General features: G+C 45.1%; 1 protein-coding gene and 1 pseudogene across 1 annotated transcript; one reads left to right on the top strand and one right to left on the bottom strand.

Annotated features, from left to right (window-relative positions):
- The first annotated feature begins 938 nt into the window (after positions 1-938).
- On the top strand, positions 939-21,330 carry LOC103439705 (sorbitol dehydrogenase-like; annotated as a pseudogene).
- LOC114819233 (zinc finger BED domain-containing protein RICESLEEPER 2-like) lies at positions 14,754-17,798 on the bottom strand. The gene is made up of 6 exons (XM_029098325.2): positions 17,751-17,798; positions 17,411-17,563; positions 16,949-17,254; positions 16,585-16,784; positions 15,290-16,482; positions 14,754-15,199 (listed from the first exon to the last, which is right to left on the bottom strand). The coding sequence occupies exons 1-6, from the start codon at positions 17,796-17,798 to the stop codon at positions 15,000-15,002; spliced, it is 2,100 nt and encodes a 699-aa protein (XP_028954158.2). The 3' UTR covers positions 14,754-14,999.
- Positions 21,331-22,737: the final 1,407 nt, after the last annotated feature.

The following is a 22,737-nucleotide window of genomic DNA, read 5'->3' on the forward strand; positions in this document are numbered from 1 at the left end:
GTTTATTTATATATTTATTATCAATGAATTATATTACCTGTTAGGCTCCTAAAATTGAGAACTTTATATTATATAATTATCATTGTAATAATATTTTAAATCTGTTATATAGTATTAACTATTATTATGGGGTGAAATTTGCAATTAAACATAGAGGTTTTTCTCTCGAGATGTGCTAAGCAGACTTTCTCAAAGTGAAACTCTTCATGTATTCTCCGTCTCCTCATGTTTTTAGCACAATATTTTATAATGTTAACGCGAGAATTGTGCAAAAAACCTGATGTGGTGGAGAGTCCATCAAAAGTCTCCTTAACATTTCTCTTTTTCATAATGAGATACCAATTCCAAATCCAAAGGAAGTGATATACCCAAAAGTGTGATTGTAACGGAGAATAATATATTTGACAAAAATCGTGCATGAGATGATAGAATATCAACCACGGAATGACCAAATAAGATAAGAAAATGTTACTAACATTCCAAAAAGAAGTATTTTGTTTTACACGAGTAATTGATGGAATTGTGGGACACTTCCAAGTGCAATTCATCTTCTGATTGACACTGTTGCATTGTCTAGCACATTTTGTTATGTAAAATACTTGGCTCATTTCCTTAGAAATAAATCATTTTATATACATACCAATCACATTGAACATGTGCACATAAATTTTTTTATTTATATTTTCAGTGACTTATTTCTTACTTGTCAAAAATTAATTTACAAAAGTAAATTAACTGCCCCTCCTCGGAAAGGAGCCAAGAATATCCGTCCGTTAATTGGTAACGGATACTAATCCTTTTCCTAAGAGAAATTGGATAATAATTTGGTTTTGGATTATCCTAATTTTACATAGCTGTACAAGCGCAACTTGACCAAATCACACTCCTTCAAACTCATATAAATACCATCCCCGCATCCACTCTATTTCCATCAACAAATCAAGCAAGTCTGTGTATTCCAATTTCCGTGTATTCTTAGTCCATTTTACTTGAAGAAGACGAAGTTTGTGTCTTTCAAACACAAGAAAACACTTTAAGAAAAATACAGAGAAGAGTAAAGAATGGGTAAGGGAGGCCAATCCAGCAATGGCGTGGTAAGAGAAGCCAAACCTGTTGAGCAGCAAAACATGGCTGCTTGGCTCGTTGATGTTAACACCATCAAGATCCTACCTTTCAAGCTCCCCATTATCGGTATGTATCTCTCTCCTTGTTCTTAATTCCCTCCTAGCTTTCGTTGGGTTTTCAGTTTATGGTTCTTGGTTATTTGTTTTCTTAGTTGTATTGGTGCTAACATCTTGCTCCCTTGTTTTGTTGGGATTTCTTAATTTTAGGACCCCATGATGTTCGAATTCGGATCAAGGCTGTCGGCATTTGTGGAAGCGATGTCCACTACCTCAAGACCATGAAATGTGCGGATTTTGAGGTGAAAGAGCCAATGGTAATCGGACACGAGTGTGCAGGAATCGTAGACAAAGTTGGGAGCGCGGTGAAGCATTTGGTACCTGGGACCGTGTGGCGGTAGAGCCCGGCATCAGCTGCGCACGGTGCCGGCAGTGCAAAGGAGGCCGCTATAATCTTTGCCCTGATATGAAGTTTTTCGCCACCCCACCGGTTCATGGTTCCTTGGCTAATCAGATTGTGCACCCTGCAGATCTTTGCTTTAAATTGCCAAAAAACGTGAGTTTGGAGGAAGGGGCAATGTGTGAGCCCTTGAGTATTGGGGTTCACGCTTGTCGGCGAGCCAATGTTGGTCCCGAAACAACTGTTCTGATCACCGGAGCAGGGCCTATTGGTCTCGTTTCAGTTTTAGCCGCTCGTGCTTTCGGGGCACCAAGAATTGTGATTGTGGATATGGATGACAAGCGTCTAGCAATGGCAAAGTCTCTCGGTGCTGATGAAACCGTGAAAGTTTCGACAAAAATGGAGGACTTAGATGATGAAGTTGCTGAAATTAAAAAAGCCATGATCTCCGAAGTGGATGTGACCTTCGATTGTGTGGGTTTCAACAAAACCATGTCGACCGGCCTCAATACTACTCGTCCGGGCGGAAAAGTCTGCCTGGTAGGAATGGGACACGGTGTGATGACGGTGCCTCTGACTCCCGCTGCTGCTAGGGAGGTTGACGTTGTTGGAGTTTTCCGATACCAGAACACATGGCCGCTTTGCCTCGAGTTTTTGAGAAGTGGGAAGATCGATGTGAAGCCGCTTATCACGCACCGTTTTGGATTTACTGAGAATGAGGTGGAAGAAGCGTTTGCAACAAGTGCTCGTGGGGGTAACGCCATCAAAGTGATGTTCAAATTGTAAAGACAAAGACAGGTTTTGATCTTGGTAGAATGTTGTTTGGGCCCAAAATATTAATTTGGGCCGAGGGTAGGATCACTCTCGGCCCGGGAGGCCGATCGGCTAGTGGGCTTCCCAGCCTAGGGCGGTTAGGTCAGAACGCCAGCCGAGTCCTAGCACAATGAGGAGTCTCGATGGGATCAGTAATCCAGAAGGCAAATCCGGCTCAGTTAAGGACTAGATTCATAGTCCTAGTAAAGATAGGACTGGTCGAGGTGACGTTGATCCGGAGAGGAAAACCTAGTCCAAATAGGATTCTAACTCGGACTTAAGGTCCAGTGCTATAAATAGGGGAAGCTGTGCACCAGGAAAAGCTCCCTGCAAATCAACACAAAATTGCCCTGCGCAAATTCTCACAACTTGTGATTTTTCTCTTTCTTTTTCGCTGACACATCTTCCGTTGGCATCAACAGCACTGTGGAAGCAACCGGTGATATCTTAAGTCGGCATAGATAGCTCTATCACCGTAGAGTCAGTCGGTTTCGCAGTATCTTCCGTTGGCATCAACAGCACTGCGGCGAGAACGATTGATTACCTATCCAAGTCTCGGTCGAGAAAGGTTTCTGAATCCTTATTGGTCGAGGTCATCTCATTAGCCTTCTCGGCGAAGTGGGGTGTTACAGTTATTACATTCGGCACATTGAAAGCCGAATTTGATATTGAACTTCGTAAGAATAGTAACCTTGTCTTCAGGTTTGAGAGCCCAAGAGGCCGAGACGTGTTCCTTTCTCGACCGCAATCGCAAGACGCAGAAGTCAGTAGCGCGACCCAACGCAACATCAACAAATTTACTCCTCGGCCGAGCTCGGCCGACGAGTTGGCACGCCCCGCATTCACCGAAGGACGTAGTTAGCTTATAGAATACTCGGCCTGCGCGCCACGTAGGCTTTGTAGTTTCTAGGGTCAACATTTTGGCACGCCCAGTGGGACCCAGTGCTAAACTACGAAGTTCATGCCAATTGAAACACGATCGGTAAAAAAGAAAACAGCTATGGGAAAGTCGACAACCGATTTGCCGAGTCAGAGCATAGGACAGAGTGTGCCACAGGCGCAGAATCCCCTTAGCGCTGCGACACCTGAATCCACGAGCGCGACTCACCGAGAGAGAGAAGTTAATCTCGGCGGTCAACTCCGTGGTTTAGAGATCCCTAAAAAAAACACATGCGTTCTCAACGAAGGGATAGTAGAGGAGTGTGACGATGATGGTGGTGAAGGGTCTGACCCACCAACGAGGTCGTTTCTCCGAAAGCGACTAGACGAGCAGTCTCGGTCAGTCGAGCAGACGTTCGGTCGAGGCATTGACAAGCTGCATGACGCGATACTCAGTTCCAATGATCGACAAACCAGGCTGCTCGAAATGTTGGTTAGTAAGGTTGGTGGCAGCAGGCCTTTCGATCTTCTCCAGCATTGTCCTCCAGGAAACAATCCGGTACCGATTGTACCGGCCGAGCCTATTCCTGCTCAGCTCAAACCAATTAACTTGGAAAAAGGAGGAGGGTCGAATAGTAGGTTAGACGGAACCGACCAGAGGATCGAAGCAACACCTGTTGATATGACCGAAGTTCAGCGGATGATCGACTCGGCCATGAAGAAAGGGCCGAAGTTTCCCAAGTTTATTCATCCGTACCCAGCTTACGTGGAAACGTTTGGATACCCGAAGGGTTTCAAGATCCCAGATTTTAGTCTTTTTACCGGTGAATCGTCCTTGTCTTCGTTGGAACACGTGGCTCGTTTCACCGCGCAATGCGGAGATGTTAATAGTGATTTACATAAGTTACGGCTGTTCAACTTTTCATTGACCGGCTCGGCATTTGCCTGGTACATCAATCTCCCTCCTAATTCCGTCCAAAACTGGGAGGAGTTGGTCGAGAAATTCCACGAGCAGTTTTATCGCCCGGGGATGGAGATGTCAGTCTCTTCATTAGCACGGATGACTCAGGCATCTGATGAGTCACCAATGGATTATCTTACCAGGTTCAAATCAGCTAGGAATTGGTGCCGAGTGCCTTTACCCGAAGTCGAATTTGTAAGGCTTGCTTTGAACGGCCTCGACGTCGAATACAAAAAGAAATTCCTGGGGGCAAATTTTCGGGATATGTATGAATTAGCCCAACATGTCGAGCAGTATGATTATTTACTCCGCGAGGAAAAGACTTCGAAGACTCCAACTCGGGGGACGATTTACAAGAATCCTACTGTCAATTACGCGTCAACCGAGGATGAATGCGTTAGTGTGGATGCGGCTGAGATAGTGATAGATAAGCCGTACGTTTGCAAGGCATTGACTCAGGTTGATTCTAGAGAAGTCAAAAGTCGCTCGGCCACTGAAGGAGCATTGAAGCCGTCAAAGGTTTACACTTTTGATATTACCAAGGCTGACGTAATTTTTGACCAACTGTTATCCGCAAGAATCATCAAGCTTCGGCCTGGTCACAACATTCCTAAGGCCGAAGAGCTTAAAGGAAAGGTGTATTGCAAATTCCACAATTCAAGCAAACATACGACAAACAATTGTGTCGTATTTCGCGACAATGTTCAAAGCTGGATTGATAATGGCAAACTGAAATTTCCCGAGAAGAAGATGAGTGTGGATACTGACCCGTTCCCCACGGCAACAGTGAATATGATCGATGCGTACCTACCGAAGGACAAAGGGAAAGGAAAGGCCGAAGTTGTTGCGACGCAACGCCTGCAGAATCAGAATTCTCGACCACGGTTCATGGCCGATTTTCGTTCAAACAAACCACCTACGGCTTTAACAGGGCCCGCTATTGTCAAACCTATGATGGATTATAGCACCGATGAAGACAGTGGGACGGCGGTCTTGTGCAGAAAATGTAGAGTAAAGGTCAACGGTGAGCTAGAGGAGAAGCCTTCCTCGCAACCTGTAGCCGCAACACAGCAAAAGGTAGCCAATGACGGTCAGCATCAAGGGGTTTTTGATAGGCTCGGTCCTAAAGTACGGATGGAAGAGACGCCCCCGGTCAGACGGCGCCTCGATTTTGATGCTCCATTCTATGACGATGACTACTATAGACGTAATTCTAGCAGTTCAGAATCATCGCGGAGCCAAAAGACCTTCAAACCTCCCGAGCCTAGAGATCAACGTTGGTATACATATCATTCTTCGAGAGGCGTCTACACCGCGTTATCCAAATCCCAAAAACGCCGGCATCAACGAATAGATTGCATGGCCCGTCGACAGGCGGCCCAAGAAACTTCAGCCCCTAAGTGGCGGCCAAAGGACACAATTGTTACTAATGATGAGTGACCACCTTCAGCCATCATCACAGAGTTGGCTCAAGGGAAACGGCTGGTCGACCAACATATCGAAACCACGTTTGAAGAGGCTGATAAACGGATCAAACTTCTCCTTCGACCAGAAGAAATGAAGGCACGCCTTGAGCATTTCGGGCAGGAGGCCGAAAGCAAGTTAGTCCCGCCAGCTATACGGGAACCTTTGATAACAATTCGACGGAATTTGCATCCCCCATTCGTTGGGGAAGCTTTGGAGTATATGCGAGAATTCCATAAGAAACATTCGGCCAACGATCTGTATGGTTTGCCGAAGGCATGCCAGGACATCATTGATTTAGTCCTGACTTGCCCGGATGCCGAGCGGATCATCCAGAAGACCTCAGATCCAGGATTGAAAGCAAGGTTCCAGCACATACGAGAAGCTCGTGTCCTTGGATTTGAAGTAGACCCGTATACCGATATCGAGGCATCCGACCTTCCTTTTTCAATGGAGGACCTTCAGTATTTACGATATCACTTTGAAGTATTTTCGGCTGTTTCTCTCTTCGGCCTTACGACTGATGAAATCGCACGTGTTGCACGTCTAGATGCTTATCTCGACACCAGGGATGCCCGGCTACACTACCAAGAGCAGGTTCAGGTCCTGACCCCAAGTACACTGTCAATCCCAACCTTACCTGAGGCAGGCACGCAGAACCAACAAGTTGCCGAAGCAGCTTCGCCGAGTGACGCCATCGAAGAAGGGACGGAAGAGTCTCGTTGTTTAACTCTGACAACAACTGAGTCCGTAGTCGCCGACCAACCGAGCGAAGAGGGTCTTGACCAGATGGGCCCGTCAGTCCTGGATAATATGGAAATCAGTATGGTCCATGTGTTACCTGCCGATTTTCAATCAAGCACGGCTCAACCAAATTTCCTCGATGGAGATGTGGTTGCCGAAGAGCCCGGCCATGTTGATTTTGTATCGATTGCTGAAGGTGAGTCAGCAATAAAAGATGATAGTTTAAAGGCTGCCTTGGCCGAATTGTTCCCTCGTTCATCATCGGCCAAGCTTCACCATTTAAAGCCATTGTATGTGACGGCCCACATTGAGGGATATCCAGTTTCTAAAGTTTTTGTCGACTGTGGAGCTACCGTCAATATCATGCCCCTGAACATCATGAAAGCCTTACGTCGTTCGAATGACGAGCTTATTCCGTCAGGAATCACGATGAGTAGTTTCGTCGGCGACAAATCCCAAACCAAAGGTGTACTTCCGTTAACTGTAAATATTGCCGGTCGCACCCACATGACCGCCTTTTTCATGGTTGATTCCAAAACTGAGTATAATGCACTGCTCGGCCGAGATTGGATCCATCAAACCAGCTGTATTCCTTCTTCGTTGTACCAAGTGCTTGTCTTTTGGGACGGCAAATCAATCACTGTTCATCCGGCCGACAGCCAACCCTTCGAAGCTAACATGATCCAAGCCCGGTATTATGATGACCACGTCGGCTACATTACATTGCAAGGCTTCAATGAAGACGGACAACCGACTCGGATTTCAGTTTAGAAAGCTCTCGAGGTTGGCGCCGAGACTGTCCAGCAGGATTCGGCGAGACTCGGACTAGCCAATTTCCTCCCCGAAGCCAATGTCTGACACCAATCAGGACCAACGTAGGGCCGCGGTTTCATCTACGATGGAACGATTGCTGGCCCATTGGTATACTATATCTCAACAACCAAATTCGGGCGTCAACCTCATCGAGTTCCTTGCCGAAGACGATCATGGTCCTGCCTTATCTTTTGATAAAGTTCAGGCCGCCCCGGCCGAGCTCGAGGATCATCGGCCCCAAGTTAAAGACCCCCTGGAAGAAATTAATATTGGGACGGCCGATGACCCACGGCCTTTGTTTGTTAGCGCTTTACTCCCCTAACAAATGAAGGACGAGCTTCGTGCCTTGCTTACGGAGTTTAAAGATTGTTTTGCTTGGAGCTATCATGAAATGCCCGGCTTAGATCGTACTCTGGTTGAGCATGAACTACGTATCAAGCCTGGATGTAAACCTTTCCGCCAGCCACCTCGTCGATTCTCAACCGAAGTGCAACTCGGCATCAAGGACGAATTGGTTCGGCTTTTAAAAGCCGGGTTCATTCGGACAGCTCGATATGTTGAATGGTTGGCAAACATCGTTCCTGTTTTAAAGAAAAATGGCGCACTGCGCATCTGCATCGATTTCCGAAATCTGAATCTGTCAACTCCCAAAGATGAGTATCCAATGCCGATCTCAGACCTGTTAATCGACACCGCGGCGAATCATGCGATCTTATCCTTTCTGAATGGACACGCCGGGTACAACCAAATATTCATTGCCGAAGCTGATGTGCACAAAACTGTTTTCCGTTGCCCGGGGGCACTCGGCACTTACGAATGGGTTGTTATGCCATTCGGCCTCAAGAATGCCGGCGCCACATACCAATGGGCGATGAATACCATCTTTCATGATTTAATTGGAACCATCGTCGAAGTGTACATCGACAATGTCGTCATCAAATCTAAACGCCGACAGACACATCTGGATGATCTCCGACAGGCTTTCCTCCGCATACGTCGGCACAACCTCAAGATGAATCCCGCGAAATGTGCCTTCGGTGTGACGGTCAGAAATTTTCTGGGTTTCCTCGTACATCACCGTGGGATTGAGGTTGATGTGAATAAGGCACGCGCAATCATCACTGCCCCACCCCCAACAACGAAGAAACAACTACAGTCTTTACTCGGCCAGATCAATTTTTTACGCCGATTTATTGCTAATTCGGCAGGTAAAATGAAAGCATTCTCCACACTTTTGAAACTCAAGGACTCAGATAAGTTCGTGTGGAATGAGGAGCATCAGGCGGCGTTTACACAGATCAAGGTTTCTCTTACAAACCCACATGTCCTGGTCCCTCCTCAGCGCGGTAAGCCTCTCAAACTATATATTTCGGCGGCCGAAGAGTCCATCGGTTGCCTCTTCGCGCAAGATAACGATGCCGGACGAGAGCAGGCTATCTTTTATCTCAGCCGCAATCTGAGTCATCCAGAGATCAATTATTCCACCGTAGAGAAGCTCTGTCTCGCCGTGTTCTTCGCCGCATCCAAGCTTCGGCATTACATGCTCCCGTCGGTCACCCAAGTCATTGCCCAGACCGACGTTATCCGATACATGCTTACCCGGCCAATTGTGAAGGGCCGAATTGGGAAGTGGACGATGGCGTTGTCCGAGTTTAGTTTGCAATACGTGCCGCAAAAAGCTGTTAAAGGACAGGCGTTGGCCGATTTCCTTGCCCAGCACCCTTCGCCTTACGGTTTCGGGGATGCTGATGTCGAAATCGGCATGGTGGTGACCCGCGATAACTATTGGACGATGTATTTCGATGGTTCCAGTACTTCGTCTTCGGCCGGTGCTGGCATCGCCATTCGATCTCCTCATAACGATCGTTGGTATTTTTTGCTCAAATTAGATTTCGACTGCACCAATAATCAGGCCGAATACGAGGCTCTTGTCATTGGTCTTGGCCTCCTTCTTGACCTGCGAGCCACCCGTGCCCTCGTCCTCGGTGATTCTGAGCTGGTGATTAACCAACTTAATAGGTCTTTCCGCTGCATGAGTTGTACTCTAGCGCCTTACCACATGATCGCCAGCTATCTGGCCGAGTCTTTTGACGGTATTACATTCGAGCATATTTCTCGGGTTCATAATACCGATGCAGACGAATTGGCTCAAATCGCCTCCGGTGCACAACTCCTGGGGGGCAAGTTAGGCCGGGAGATACCAATATTACGACAGCTATACCCGGCCTTGGTTAATCAGCATATCCTCCAACGAGACAACGTGATACGCGCCAGGGTCATGTCCCTGCCCTCGTTGGTAGATCGGCAGGACTCTATAGAAATTTGTGCAGCCGAGGCAATACCAGATGATTGGAGAAAACCCATTATGCAGTACCTTGACAATCCTAACAAGAAATATAGTCGCAGGACACGGGTTCACGCCACGAACTATGTCACGTACCAGAGCGAGTTATACCGAAAAGGCGAAGATGGTTTGTTATTGCTATGCCTCGGCCCTCAAGAGAGTGCTCGGGCGATCGCAGAGGTTCATGAAGGGGTATGCGGAGCTCATCAATCCGGACGGAAAATGCGATGGCTACTCCGACGACACGGCTATTTTTGACCGAGAATACTGAAAGATTGTATCGAGTTCGCACGAGGATGCGTGCAGTGCCAAATCCATGGGCCTATACAAAGGGTCCCGGCCGAATCACTACATTCGGTCATTAAGCCATGGCCGTTTAGAGGATGGGCCATGGACGTAATCGGCAAAATCACGCCGACTTATGGAGCTGCTAAGCATGCATGGATAATGGTCGCAACTGATTACTTTACTAAGTGGGTTGAAGCAAAATCATATGCCGAGTTAACATCTAAAGAAGTTTGCGACTTCGTGGAGGAACACATTGTGACCCGGTTCAGTGTACCGGAAACGATCATAACCGACAATGGAACAATCTTCACAGCCGAAAGATTTAAAGAATACACGGCAAATTTGAACATTCGGCTAGAACAGTCCACACCGTATTATCCACAGGCGAATGGGCAGGCCGAAGCAAGTAATAAAGTGTTGATCGGCATCCTCGAAAAAATAATAAAAGAAAGGCCTGGCATGTGGCATTTGAAGTTGAACGAGGCATTATGGGCATACCGAACGTCGCCCCGGTCGGCGACTGCGACAACCCCGTACGCATTAACCTACGGACACGATGCAGTGCTACCAGTCGAGTTAAGCATAAATTCGTTGCGATTAATTGAACAAAGTAGTTTGTTTAGCGTCGAATATAATCAGTCCATGAGACAGGAACTAGAAGATTTGGAAAAAGCGCGACTTGACGCTTATAACTTACTGGTGGCACAAAAACAGATTGCCGAGCGAGCCTATAATCGAAAGGTGCGACAGAAAACATTCGGTGAGGGTGAATTAGTGTGGCAAACAGTGTTGCCCGTAGGACTAAAAGATCCTAGGTTCGGCAAATGGTCGCCGAATTGGGAAGGGCCATTCATTGTGCATAAAGTATACGGCAAATGGGCGTATCATCTTAAAGACCGAACCGGTATAGTTCACAGATTACCAATCAATGGGAAGTTTTTGAAAAAATACTATCCGGTCACATGGGAAATGCGGGAATAGAAAAAACAGTCCATTAAGATTGATAAACATTTACAAAATAAGTAGGTCGATTGGTTTACATTCAAATTCATTCAAGGAGAAGAGGGTAGAAGATTGCTGAGCAGGGCCTTCAACTCCAACCACCGCACGTCGGCCATGATAACTTCGGCCTGCCGATTTTTTTTGTCCAGCTTCAGCCGCTCGACCCGTTTTTTGGTTGCCGCATACTCAGTTAGGCGATCCTTTCCGCCTGACTCAAAGTCTTTAGCAAGCTCGGAAGCAATGGCCGACCGACGTTTTGCTAGTTCGGCCATCTGACGGTCGAGCTCGGTTAACGCTTCTCCTTTCGCCCGTAGATCGTCGATTTTCGGACGGAGGGTGTCTTGAATGGCCGTGGTGGCTTGTAGATCCTGTTCGGCCTTTAGAGCGGTCTGGAAGATACTAAATGTCTCCCGAACACGCTCCAAGGCAGACGATGCCCGAACTATGGCATCTTCGCTCAGGCGACCGTCGGCTCCAAGGTCGTTCAGACATACGCCAAGCAGGTCAAGACCATTGCGCTCAAGTACTTGCGATGTTGAAAGCGACATGACTTCTCGCAACTGGGTTAAGGCGCTTGGATCGGCAGTTTCGGTCGTAGCGAACGAAGGACCGGACTCTGCAGTTGTGCTGGAGAGGAGGGCTTTGAATTCGACTTCCCATGAAGCCTACACGTACAAATCAGGTTAAGTTTAAAAGAAGTCATGACAAGAATAGCAAGAAGGTTTCGTTTTTTAACCTGCCAAGAGGAGACCTCGACCATGTCTCCAAGATCGATGCTCGAACCTAAAGAACTCAATGGCCGAGCCCAGTGTCTCAAGTTGCTTCTCAGTTCACGTGGCCGATGGAGGTTATCTACGTTTGATGGCCACTGAGGCGGCCAAGAAATATAGATAACGCCCTTCGGCGCATAGAATTGTCGGTGAAAAGAATGTACAGACACCTAACATTTATTATTTTCCTTGTTTAGAATTCTAAAGCAAAAAAGCAATCAAGGAAAGATGGTCGAAGGTACTTACGAAGGCCGAGGTAACCTCATGTGGAGGAATATGAAAGCCCTGGTCTTGAGGATGAACGGGCGATTCCACCGTTGCCTCAGGTTCCTCGAGCGGGCGTTTGCCACGGTCGGCTGCAGATGGGCCGACCGGAACAGCCGTTTCGGAGGAGGCAGGGACATCCTGGTCCTGAGAAGAAGCGAGGGGTTCGGCCACCGCCGCCGGTTCCTCGACCGGGCGCTTGTCACGATCAGCCGTGGAGGAGCCGGCTTGAACCACCATCTTGGACCTTGGGAGAGGTTGCCGACGAGAGAGATGACGATCTGCCAGCGGGACCTCGTCGCTCCCCTCACTCTCTACCAGAATGAAGACCGAGGGTTTTGGATTTTCAGGGGCTGTTCCCTCGGTCGAAGAAACCACATTTTTGGAACGGGTGCTTCCTCGACGGAGGGAGGCACAACTGGTGTACCAGTCCCAGAGATAGGCTGCGTTCGAACTGTCGCTACGGCCGGGGCGGGCTGTTTCTCGACTGAGGTTTGAACAACGGTAGGAGAAGGGGAAACACTGGGAGTCGTCGCCCCTGTAGTTTGACTGGAGATAACGTGGATCTCCCGTGCGCCCTTCTTTGCCAGCTGTTTTACCCGCTTGACAGGTGGCGGAGGTTCGACGACCGGCTCGGCCTCTTGGCGAGGACGTTTGGTCAGCACGGCCCGACCAGCAGCTTTATCCCTTTTAACCACGGCCGATTTTTTCTCGACCGTGGCCGCGGCAACGGCCTCCGTTTTTCTCGAAGGCCGACTACCTAAGAAGATAAAAACAATTCAGTAAGGCAGATCAATATGCAAGGTTGAAGGAAAAGATGAGGAATGAACAATTACCTTGAGTTTGGGGGGCCGATGCCTTCTTAGGTCGGTCACCGAAGAGTTTGTTCAGCACCCCTTCGACCGGAGCACCAAAGAACTCCTGGGTGTAGTTTTCCCACCACTCACCGAAGGTGTCAGTGCAATGGGTTTCTGGGGTGGCCGGTCGAAGGCGGAATTTTTGGCAGTACTCTTGGAACTCCCTCGCGGCAGTTTTACATTTCTTCTCCGAGGAACGAGGTTCACGTCCACGGCTTAGGACTGTTCGGGAGGAGAGAAAGGGGATGGGGCAGCCCTGAAGATAGCCGAGCTGTCGGGCAAGGAAGTTCGGATGATATACTTCCCAACCCGACCGTTTTCCATCGTAGCCGAGAGGGAGGTCGCGAGCAAGCACAAACAACCCCCAGGTCTGACGAAGATCAGCGTCCTCCTCCGCGCCCCACGTAGAGGTAGGCAGCCTGATGGAGGAAGGATAGTCTCGACGACGACATATCAGGAACTCGTTGGAGAAGTCGTCGAGAGCGAAGAGGTACCGAAATACCTCTTCGGCTTGATGGGGAGGTGTCGGTCGAGAGGCCAGCTGAGGTCCAAGCGCCTCCGTTGGTGAGAAGTCAGCTATGGCTGGCCGAAGGGAGGCGAAGTAAACTTGTAACCAGAGTTGGAAGACCCAGAGGGGACCATTCTGGTATGGATCGATTTTGTGGAGGGTCGCCTCGGCCAGGCAGCGGAAGAGATGGGCGAGAATGTTGGAACTCAGCGCCAAGACGTGACCACTAGCCAGGGCTTCGGCTACCGGCATATTCTCGACCAAACATTTGTTTGACTTGGTACAACAAATGTACTTGTTGTACCAATAGAAGATGAAGGCTTCATGCTCTCCCTCTCGCAGGTCCTCCTTTCCTCGGCCGGCGAAGTGAAGATAGAGGGTGTTGTAATTAAAGAAGTTCTTGTGGAGCTTCTGGATGTCTTCTTTCGACGGGATTTGACAGTCACGGTTCAAGGCCTCGAAGGCTCATCGATCAAAAAGCGTCTTCAGATCAATATTCGACGGGTGCCCAGAGAGGGCCGCGTCGATAGGGATCCCGGTTGCCGAAGTCCCCAGAATGGCGGTGACATCGAGGATGGTGGGCCCGATGGGACCAAGAGGAAGAACCAGGGTGTTTGTGGCCGAGCACCAGAAGCACAAGGCGGCTAGGAGAAGCTCCTTGTCGAGAACGACATCCATTGACGAGAGGATGATGGCGTCGTAGATACCGAGGGCTTTCCATTGCTCGCCGAAGAGCCGTTCCATTCGAACAACCCAGGCTGCCCAGGATGTGGTCGTCGAGGGCCAGGAGCCTTGGGGTTTCGCCGCATCCCATCTCGACCATTCAAACCCTTGTAGCAGGGGTGTTAGGCAGTGCTCCTGGGGAAGGCCAGTAATGGTCGGCGGTATTGTGGCCTTGAAGAGAGGACCCAAGATTTGGTGGACGGTGCTCATGTCACTTTCAAACCGTATAGTCTTAATCGAACTCCGATCAAGAATCTTTTGATGCTGGTCACATTCCCTGGAAAGCTTAGAGATAGGGGTGGGCGCGGTGCGGTTTGGTGCGGTTTTGAGTGAAACCACAATCGAAATCGAAACTTTTTGCGGTGCGGTGCGGTGCGATTTTGAAGCCAAAACCGAAATGAAACCAAACCGTTTGGTTTGGTTTGGTTCGGTTCGGTGCGGTTTCAAACGGTTTCGGTTTGGTTTTTGAGAAAAAAATGTACAATTTAAAATATACACATATTTATGTATAAGATGGTCTTATTTTCCTTGTATATTAATTAATGAATATGCACCAAAATTGCACCAAAAACTGCACCAAACCTGCAGCAAAACAACACCAAGAAACTGTACCAAACCTGCAGCAAAAAACTGCACTGAAACTGCAGCACAAAACTGCACAAAAAACAGCAGCTAAACAACACCAAATCTGCACAAAACTGCACAAAAAACAGCAGCTAAACTGCAGCAAAAATTACACCACAACTGCACCAAAACTGCACCAAAAAACTGCACAAAACTGCACAAAACTGCACCAAAAAACTGCACAAAAACGCATCACATAATTCACATCTACTAAAATTCAACTTGATCACCAATCAATCACAATAGTTTACTACAACCCAATTGAAAAGTTAAGTTTGCCATAATACAACTAAAGTTCAAACTTCAAAGTTTCAAACAAAGTTCAATGTCAAATGCCTTATGGCATTAATACAACCAAAAAAATAAATGGTTCATGAAATTCAACAAAATCTTGGTTTTCAACTTACTTTGCATCGTTCAAGTTTCAAACCTTTACCTTTCCTTTTCCTTTTGGACACTTATTCTTTGAAGGTTTAGGAGGCCTTTGAGCTTGTGAAGACCTTGCACTTTGTAAACGCATAAGGGGAGGCTCTTGTGAATTAGAACCTTCAGATTGCTTTGGAGCTTGTTGTGGTTCTTGATCAAGAGTAAGAGAGGCAATGCTTGAAGTCGATTTGGCCAACTCTACACAATACAAAACATAAAAAATATAATTGATGTTTAGTTGAAAAAAGAAAACAAAGAAAGTTCTTTTATTTCAATTGATATACTTACCGGATTCAATACTTTCATAGAACTCAATGTGGTCAATTGAAGGTGCATCATCCTCCAAAGTAATAATATTATCACCCCTCAACCAATTTTGCATGCATATCAAGGCCTCCACCGATTTAGGAGTTAAAGAACTCCTAAAATCCGAAATCACTCGACCACCGGTGCTAAAAGCACTCTCCGATGCCACGGTCGAAACTTGAATTGCAAGAATATCTTTTGCAATTGCGGCCAAGATAGGATACTTGTTACCATTCACCTTCCACCATAGGAGAATGTTAAAATATTTTGTGGACTCCTCTTTTGTAATTTGTACCAAGGGATCAAACAAATAAGAATCCACCTCATCTCCCACCACTTTCTCATCACTATCTTCAACAAAATGCATCCATTCATCAATTAGATCATCTTCCGTCATAGCCACATTAGATGAGGTAGAAGAAGGTTGTGATTGTAAACTTTCCGATTTCTTCATGTATTTTCCACCTTCAACATTAGGAACATATTCATCATAAAGGGCACGCAATATATTTTTTATTTCTTTATTTTTCAATTGTGCCTCAATGTCGGAAAGTTTCTTTCTAAAGAGTTGTGTGACATGCCTCAACTTGAACCTCGGATCTAAAACAAGTCCAATCACAATAAGAGGGTTCAATTCATGGTATGAGTCAAAATATTTTTCATATTTTGATCTCATATCGGATGCCATTGCCTTCAATAATTGCTCCGACAGTAAACCCACTTGCATGTTGGCTCGGGATTCCAAGTTATTGATGGCGGTCTCCACTTTTATGACATCATGGAGGCCGGTATGAACCGTGGGATGTGTAGAAGCACTCACCCTCAAAGTCACATCATAAAACACCCGTAAAAACTTGACAAAAACCTCCGCCTTGGACCAATCTTCTTCCGTTGGTGGTCCAACCCTTTTCCTCCCCTTGGTTTGGCAAACAATAATTACACCATCTTCATCTTTTTCATCTTCAACTTCCTTAAAGTAAGCCAAAAAAGGACTTGCTTCATCCTCCGCCATTGTAGCAAAGGCCTTCTTAAATTTCAAGGCTACATCCAACATAACAAATGTAGAATTCCACCGAGTAGGGCAATCAAGGCAAACCGTTGCTTTGCATGTCAATTTCACCCTATTCACGGCTTGCCTAAAAAGCTCCAATCTTTGTGGAGAGCTCCTCACGAACCTCACACAATTTCATATAGCTAATAGACCATTATTTAGCCTCTTCATCCCATGACTCACAATTATGTTGGTTTTGTGAGCGATGCATCTCACATGTAAATACTTGCCACCTAGAATAGCTTGTGAATTTTCCCACCTATTCATTTTCGTCATAAGTTGATCCAAAGAAACTTTATTGGCGGAAGCATTGTCCACTGTGATTGTCATAACTTTGTATATCCCCCATTCCAACAAGCAACTTTCAATTAACTTTGCAATTGTGGTTCCATAGTGGTTAGGAATAACACAAAAGTTTATGATCCTCTTATGCATATTCCATTCATGATCAATAAAATGTGAAGTAAGAACCATATAATTGGGGTTTTGTGTGCTTGTCCAAGTGTCGGTAGTGAGACAAATTCTATGGGCACTTAAGGTTTTCTTCAAATAAGCTTTTGATTCATGAGACATGTTGAGAAAGTTCTCACAAGAGTTCTTCTAGAAGGCACTTTAAACAATGGAATACCAACAGCACAAAAAAGCCGAAACCCCATCTTATCAACTGTACTAAATGGCATCTCATCTATGACTACCATCTTGACACATGCTTCTAACACACTCTCTTGTGAAAATCCAACAGCTACCAGATTGTTACCTTTACTTTTATCCCCAACCAAAACTTTTTGCTTTTTACTTCTATTCCCTTGGTAAAATTTACAATATCTTTCAATGTGGTGTCTCATGCTTGTGGTGCCATTAACTCTTGGTTCAGCTGCATAATCACCTACACTGCTCTGTTTTGGGCAATAATTACATTTAGCTCTCCTAAGTTTTACTTCGGCCAAATATTTCTCTCCCTTTTCATTGATTTTCGACTGTTTTTTCGTCACATAATATGTTGTAAAATGATCCCAAACCCAACTACGTTTTCTTGAATCAGAGTTACTTACTTTTTCATCTTCGCCCTCAGATTCAAAGTCACCTTCAACGTCTATTTCATTTTCCGAGTCAATTTCTATTGCCTCGTCCTCCGGCTTCTCAGGGGAGTCCCCCGTAGAAGAGTAACCAATCCCACTATGCTTGCTGGATTCTTCATATCTTGACTGAAATAAAATACGAAAGAAGAACATAGATAGATATTAGGATTTTATACTAAGAAAATAGATAGATATTAGGTTTTTAAATTGACTTTGTACTTCACATTTCTATTATACTGTAGCAGTAATCAATACAATTGGATATGTAATAGCTGAATAAATAGGGAGGAAGGCAAAATGACGCGATACGCACCATAGTTTGAAGTTCATCGGTTGAGAACGGGTTACAGTAGTGGTCCATGCATAGATTAACAAACTGAAAACAACAAATGGTGCAGTGAAGACGGTGAATCAACGCAGTCACAGATTAACAAATTGAAAACAACAAATAAAACCACAGAAAAAGAAAACAGCCACATAGTGTGTTGACTTCAAGAGAAAGAGGCTCTTACACCCACACAAATTAAAAACTAACTTCTCATTCTGCAAAGATTCATATAGTACTGTTTTATAATCATCTTTGAAAGAACAAGACCACAAATTTTCTTCATATAATACTTAATCGAACAAGTTTGTGCTAAATTTGAATTATTTTAACGAGGCCAACAATCTAACAAGTAATGAATTGTATTGGAGTGTATGAGCAGCAAGTAACTCAGTAAATAATCACATTGAGACTCCAATGTCGGGAGCTAGCACACTGATTTTTATCTATGAATCAAGTTCAACTTAGCATCAGAAGCCAACGAAATTCAATAACAAGGAGGCAAGCAAAAACTTGATGGAGCTCCAAGTAAAAATCTAGTCCTCAACCTGCCAAATACAAGTCAAATGCAACCACTAAATCAGTTGTTCAAAAACTAACAATAATGGATTAGAAGATGGATCTGAATAACCATCTTGGTTAAGACGCTGTCAAGTGCCAATTGGTGACCATGTTGGAAATAATAAGATTCTCTATTAATTTTCTTCTTGGTGTTGGCAGCAGTAATCAAACTTAAGCCCCAAACAAATCCCTTATGCTTGCTTCCCCTTTGACAACACTAAATTATCAGCATTTCCAACCCCACAAAGGCTGTCAACAAGACACGGCTCATATACTAACTCTGATAGAGGAGACAACTTGAAGGCTAGCAATCCTTATCTCTGTGAAGGACCGTAATTTAGCAAGACAGCAAAGAAAAACATTTTGAAGCAATACAAGTCTCAACAGAGATATCAAACAAAAAGAAAGCATCAAACGAAGAAAATTAAGAGAGGTGAGGGTACTTATGCCATGCTGCCTGTGATAATCAAACATCAAAGTTTCAGCAACTCGCTTTCCCTCGTCACAGCAACTCCTAACTCATGTTTATGTTTCCAAACACAAAACCAATTAACATGTGCCACAAGTTGGTGCAAATGAAATGTTGGCATTCTGAAAGATGTTTAAATTTTTTGGATAGAGGGCAATGAGAAACCATATATAACATTATGTCACAATATAGATTGGATTACAATTAAAGAGATGGAATTTTAATAGACAACACCCAGACAAAGAGAGAACAGATTTTCAAAAATGAAAACCGTACTAGGTCACTTGTGACCACATAACTTCATCTAACAACAAACCCAAACCTGCCTAACATTCGAATTAATCTAACAACAACATATATGAAATTGAAGACAGAGGATGAGAAATTTTTACCTCTGCTCTGGGTGTGTCGACGCCAAGATTGGAGGCAAGGCAGAGATGAAAGCAGTGACTCGCAGAGGTAGATGCAGGCAGGCAGAAGTAGATGCAGAAGCAGTCGCTCGCAGGCGGAGATGCAAGGAGGCGCAGACAGTCGCAAACCCACTCGGTGTCGGTGCAAACCCAGAAGTTCTAGCGGCGCAAAACCAAATGTATAAGTTTTCTGTATAACCTAGTTGAATAATGAACTAAATAAAAATAAAAAAGTGCGGTTTCGGTTTCGGTTTCGGTTTCGGTGTGGTTTTGAAAACCCAAAACCGAAACCAAACCGTTTTGTGTGCCGCGGTTCGATTTTGAAACCGAAACCGTTTCAAAACCGCAAAACCAAACCGTTTGGTGCGGTTTGATTCGATTCGTGTTTCGATTTCGGTTTTCGGTTCCAAGTGGCCACCCCTACTTGGAGATGAAGGACGCCATTATAAGAAGGAAGCACGGCGTAAAAGGGTTTTTTGGGTTGGGGGATTTGAAGACGAAGACCTGGAAAAAGAGATGTGCTGGAGAATAAGGGCAAGAGCTTTTAGAAAGTTTTGGGAGCGTAAAGTGCGAATGAGAGATTTTCAGTATTTATAGGCTTTTGGCAGGAAGGGTAATCGTTTGAAATTCAAAACAAAGGGCAAAATCGACCGAAAGAATCGTTGATCATGATGAACATTTTGGAAATGCAGTTGAGAAGACCGAAGGTTTCAGATGTTGGGGGCGCACGATTGCGTGTGACGGCGAAATTAATGGCGGAAGACGTTTCGACGCCTGCACGATGACAAGTGGGCTCACGGACTGAGGAAGTGGCTCGCGGATTGAGATAGTGGTCATAATGGCAAGACGATTCAGGCAGCCGCACGCTTTGGACGTCATTATTGGGATTGGTCGTGTTAGAGGACGCCACGTGGCGAGTTTGGTTAGCAGAATCAAGATCGTGCAATTATGTTCAATGAATACGCCTTAGAACTCGGGCATTAGGGCTCTGAGTAATAGATTCGCTTCTTCAAGGCCGAAACTCGGCCGAAGAATTTAGACCGAGGACCTCAGAAGCTAGGGGGCAATGTTTGGGCCCAAAATATTAATTTGGGCCGAGGGTAGGATCACTCTCGGCCCGGAAGGCCGATCGGCTAGTGGGCTTCCCAGCCTAGGGCGGTTAGGTCAGAACGCCAGCCGAGTCCTAGCACAATGAGGAGTCTCGATGGGATCAGTAATCCAGAAGGCAAATCCGGCTCAGTTAAGGACTAGATTCATAGTCCTAGTAAAGATAGGACTGGTCGAGGTGACGTTGATCCGGAGAGGAAAACCTAGTCCAAATAGGATTCTAACTCGGACTTAAGGTCCAGTGCTATAAATAGGGGAAGCTGTGCACCAGGAAAAGCTCCCTGCAAATCAACACAAAATTGCCCTGCGCAAATTCTCACAACTTGTGATTTTTCTCTTTCTTTTTCGCTGACACATCTTCCATTGGCATCAACAGCACTGTGGAAGCAACCGGTGATATCTTAAGTCGGCATAGATAGCTCTGTCACCGTAGAGTCAGTCGGTTTCGCAGTATCTTCCGTTGGCATCAACAGCACTACGGCGAGAACGATTGATTACCTATCCAAGTCTCGGTCGAGAAGGGTTTCTGAATCCTTATTGGTCGAGGTCATCTCATTAGCCTTCTCGGCGAAGTGGGGTGTTACAGTTATTACATTCGGCACATTGAAAGCCGAATTTGATATTGAACTTCGTAAGAATAGTAACCTTGTCTTCAGGTTCGAGAGCCCAAGAGGCCGAGACGTGTTCCTTTCTCGGCCGCAATCGCAAGACGCAGAAGTTAGTAGCGCGACCTAACGCAACATCAACAAATTTACTCCTCGGCCGAGCTCGGCCGACGAGTTGGCACGCCCCGTATTCACCGAAGGACGTAGTTAGCTTATAGAATACTCGGCCTGCGCGCCACGTAGGCTTTGTAGTTTCTAGGGTCAACAAATGTACAGTTTTTTTTTCTTATTTTTTTGGTGGGTGGAGAAGGGGGAGGGGGAGGATTATTATCATGTCATAACCCAATAAGCGAGTTCCATTCCATTGTAGGGTTTTTCAAGTAATAATAGTACTGCTTTTCGTGGGCTTCTCATTATGTTTGCTTTGTATTACTCCTGCGCCATGAAGCTGAACAAAACGATCTCCTTGACTCGTTTGCTAACTCAATATTTTGACACTTTTACCAAGAGCGAGAAAATTAAGCAACGGTTACTCGCCGAGTGTGGCTATTAGGTTATTCCCCAAGTGTGGCTAATGCCACAATGGCGAGCCGCCGCATGGAATTCGTGGCTATAGCTCAACTTTTTAATAGCATTTTAGAACAGTAAGAAAAGAAAAATGCCACGCATTCTTAGAGCATTCTTATTTCTTACCTAGTCCTTTGCCATACCTAATACTCTTGATTGACCAAAAAAAAATACCTAATACTCTTTGATGCAAAATTTTGTTGAGGTTTTTCGGGATGGCAAGGGGAAAGGCGTCTAAGTTGCTGCGCATGTTCGACAAAGAAAAGGTACTGTGGATGGAATTATGCAACAATAAGCATATGTGGGGACAAAACTTAAGTGCAAATGAGCTATTTTATCTGTGGAGGGCATTATTTAATATGTGACATGGCACAACCATTGCTCGTGTTGCCATCGAACAACATTGAAACAACTAAAACCCTCAATTAGAGACTACAAAATACATAACCTCGAACTTAATTTTTAGTGTCGAGATTTTTTGGTTTGGTAATTCACGGTAACTTAGGTTTTTCACGATATCTCGATAATTAAATTCGATTTTCAACATTTTTGGGTTTACTTTTTTGTCTTGACACATTTTGACAATAAGAATAGGAAGGAAGTTAAACCATAATTTTAAATATTAGAAAAATGAAACCAGACAATGTGAGAAAAGTCTCAAAGTTTTGGTAGAATAATACGAAGGGGAAACCCTATCACCACAGAAAAATGGTTTTATAGTTTACCTCAAACCTGGCTTGCAAGCAATCCTAAGTGAAAGCACAAAAGGAAAAAAATAACAAAATCACGGAAAATATTCTGAAAACTTAAATTTCAAACTTAACATAGCAAACAAATGAATTTGATCTATAAACCTATAGATCACAACTTTTCAGTGAGTTTGACTTGTAACATTGTCTTTGAAAAGAAAAGTCTATTACGAGCCCAAGCCTACGTTGCATAGACCTTATTATCCGATTTAGGCTTGTCAAGTTGATCTTGAGTTATTCAGCGATCCATCTATCCTATCTAATATCATGTCTTTATTTAGTTAATCTCAATTTTCGTCTAGGTACCTTTTGTTTGCGTTCTTTTTTACACTATGTTTGAATAAGAGAAATAAACTTATAATTTATGTATAAATTAAAATTTATAAATTGACATGCACTATTTCCTTTGTTTGGAATCATAAATATATAAATTTAGAATTTCAACTTGGAAACAAAAACTTGGAATTTGGGATCTCAAATTCTCAAGTTTAAATTCCATGTAAATAT

Source organism: Malus domestica, chromosome 07, assembly GCF_042453785.1.
Source record: "Malus domestica chromosome 07, GDT2T_hap1".
In the NCBI taxonomy this organism is placed as follows: Eukaryota; Viridiplantae; Streptophyta; class Magnoliopsida; order Rosales; family Rosaceae; genus Malus; species Malus domestica.

Excerpts from the sequence above, each read along its gene's own strand:
- LOC114819233 (XM_029098325.2), bottom strand. The coding sequence starts at position 17,798 with ATGGACCACTACTGTAACCCGTTCTCAACCGATGAACTTCAAACTATG. Across the intron at positions 17,564-17,750 it reads CCGATGAACTTCAAACTATG|TCAAGATATGAAGAATCCAG; the intron begins GTGCGTATCGCG and ends ATTTTATTTCAG. Across the intron at positions 16,483-16,584 it reads CAAGCTATTCTAGGTGGCAA|GTTCGTGAGGAGCTCTCCAC; the intron begins GTATTTACATGT and ends AAATTGTGTGAG.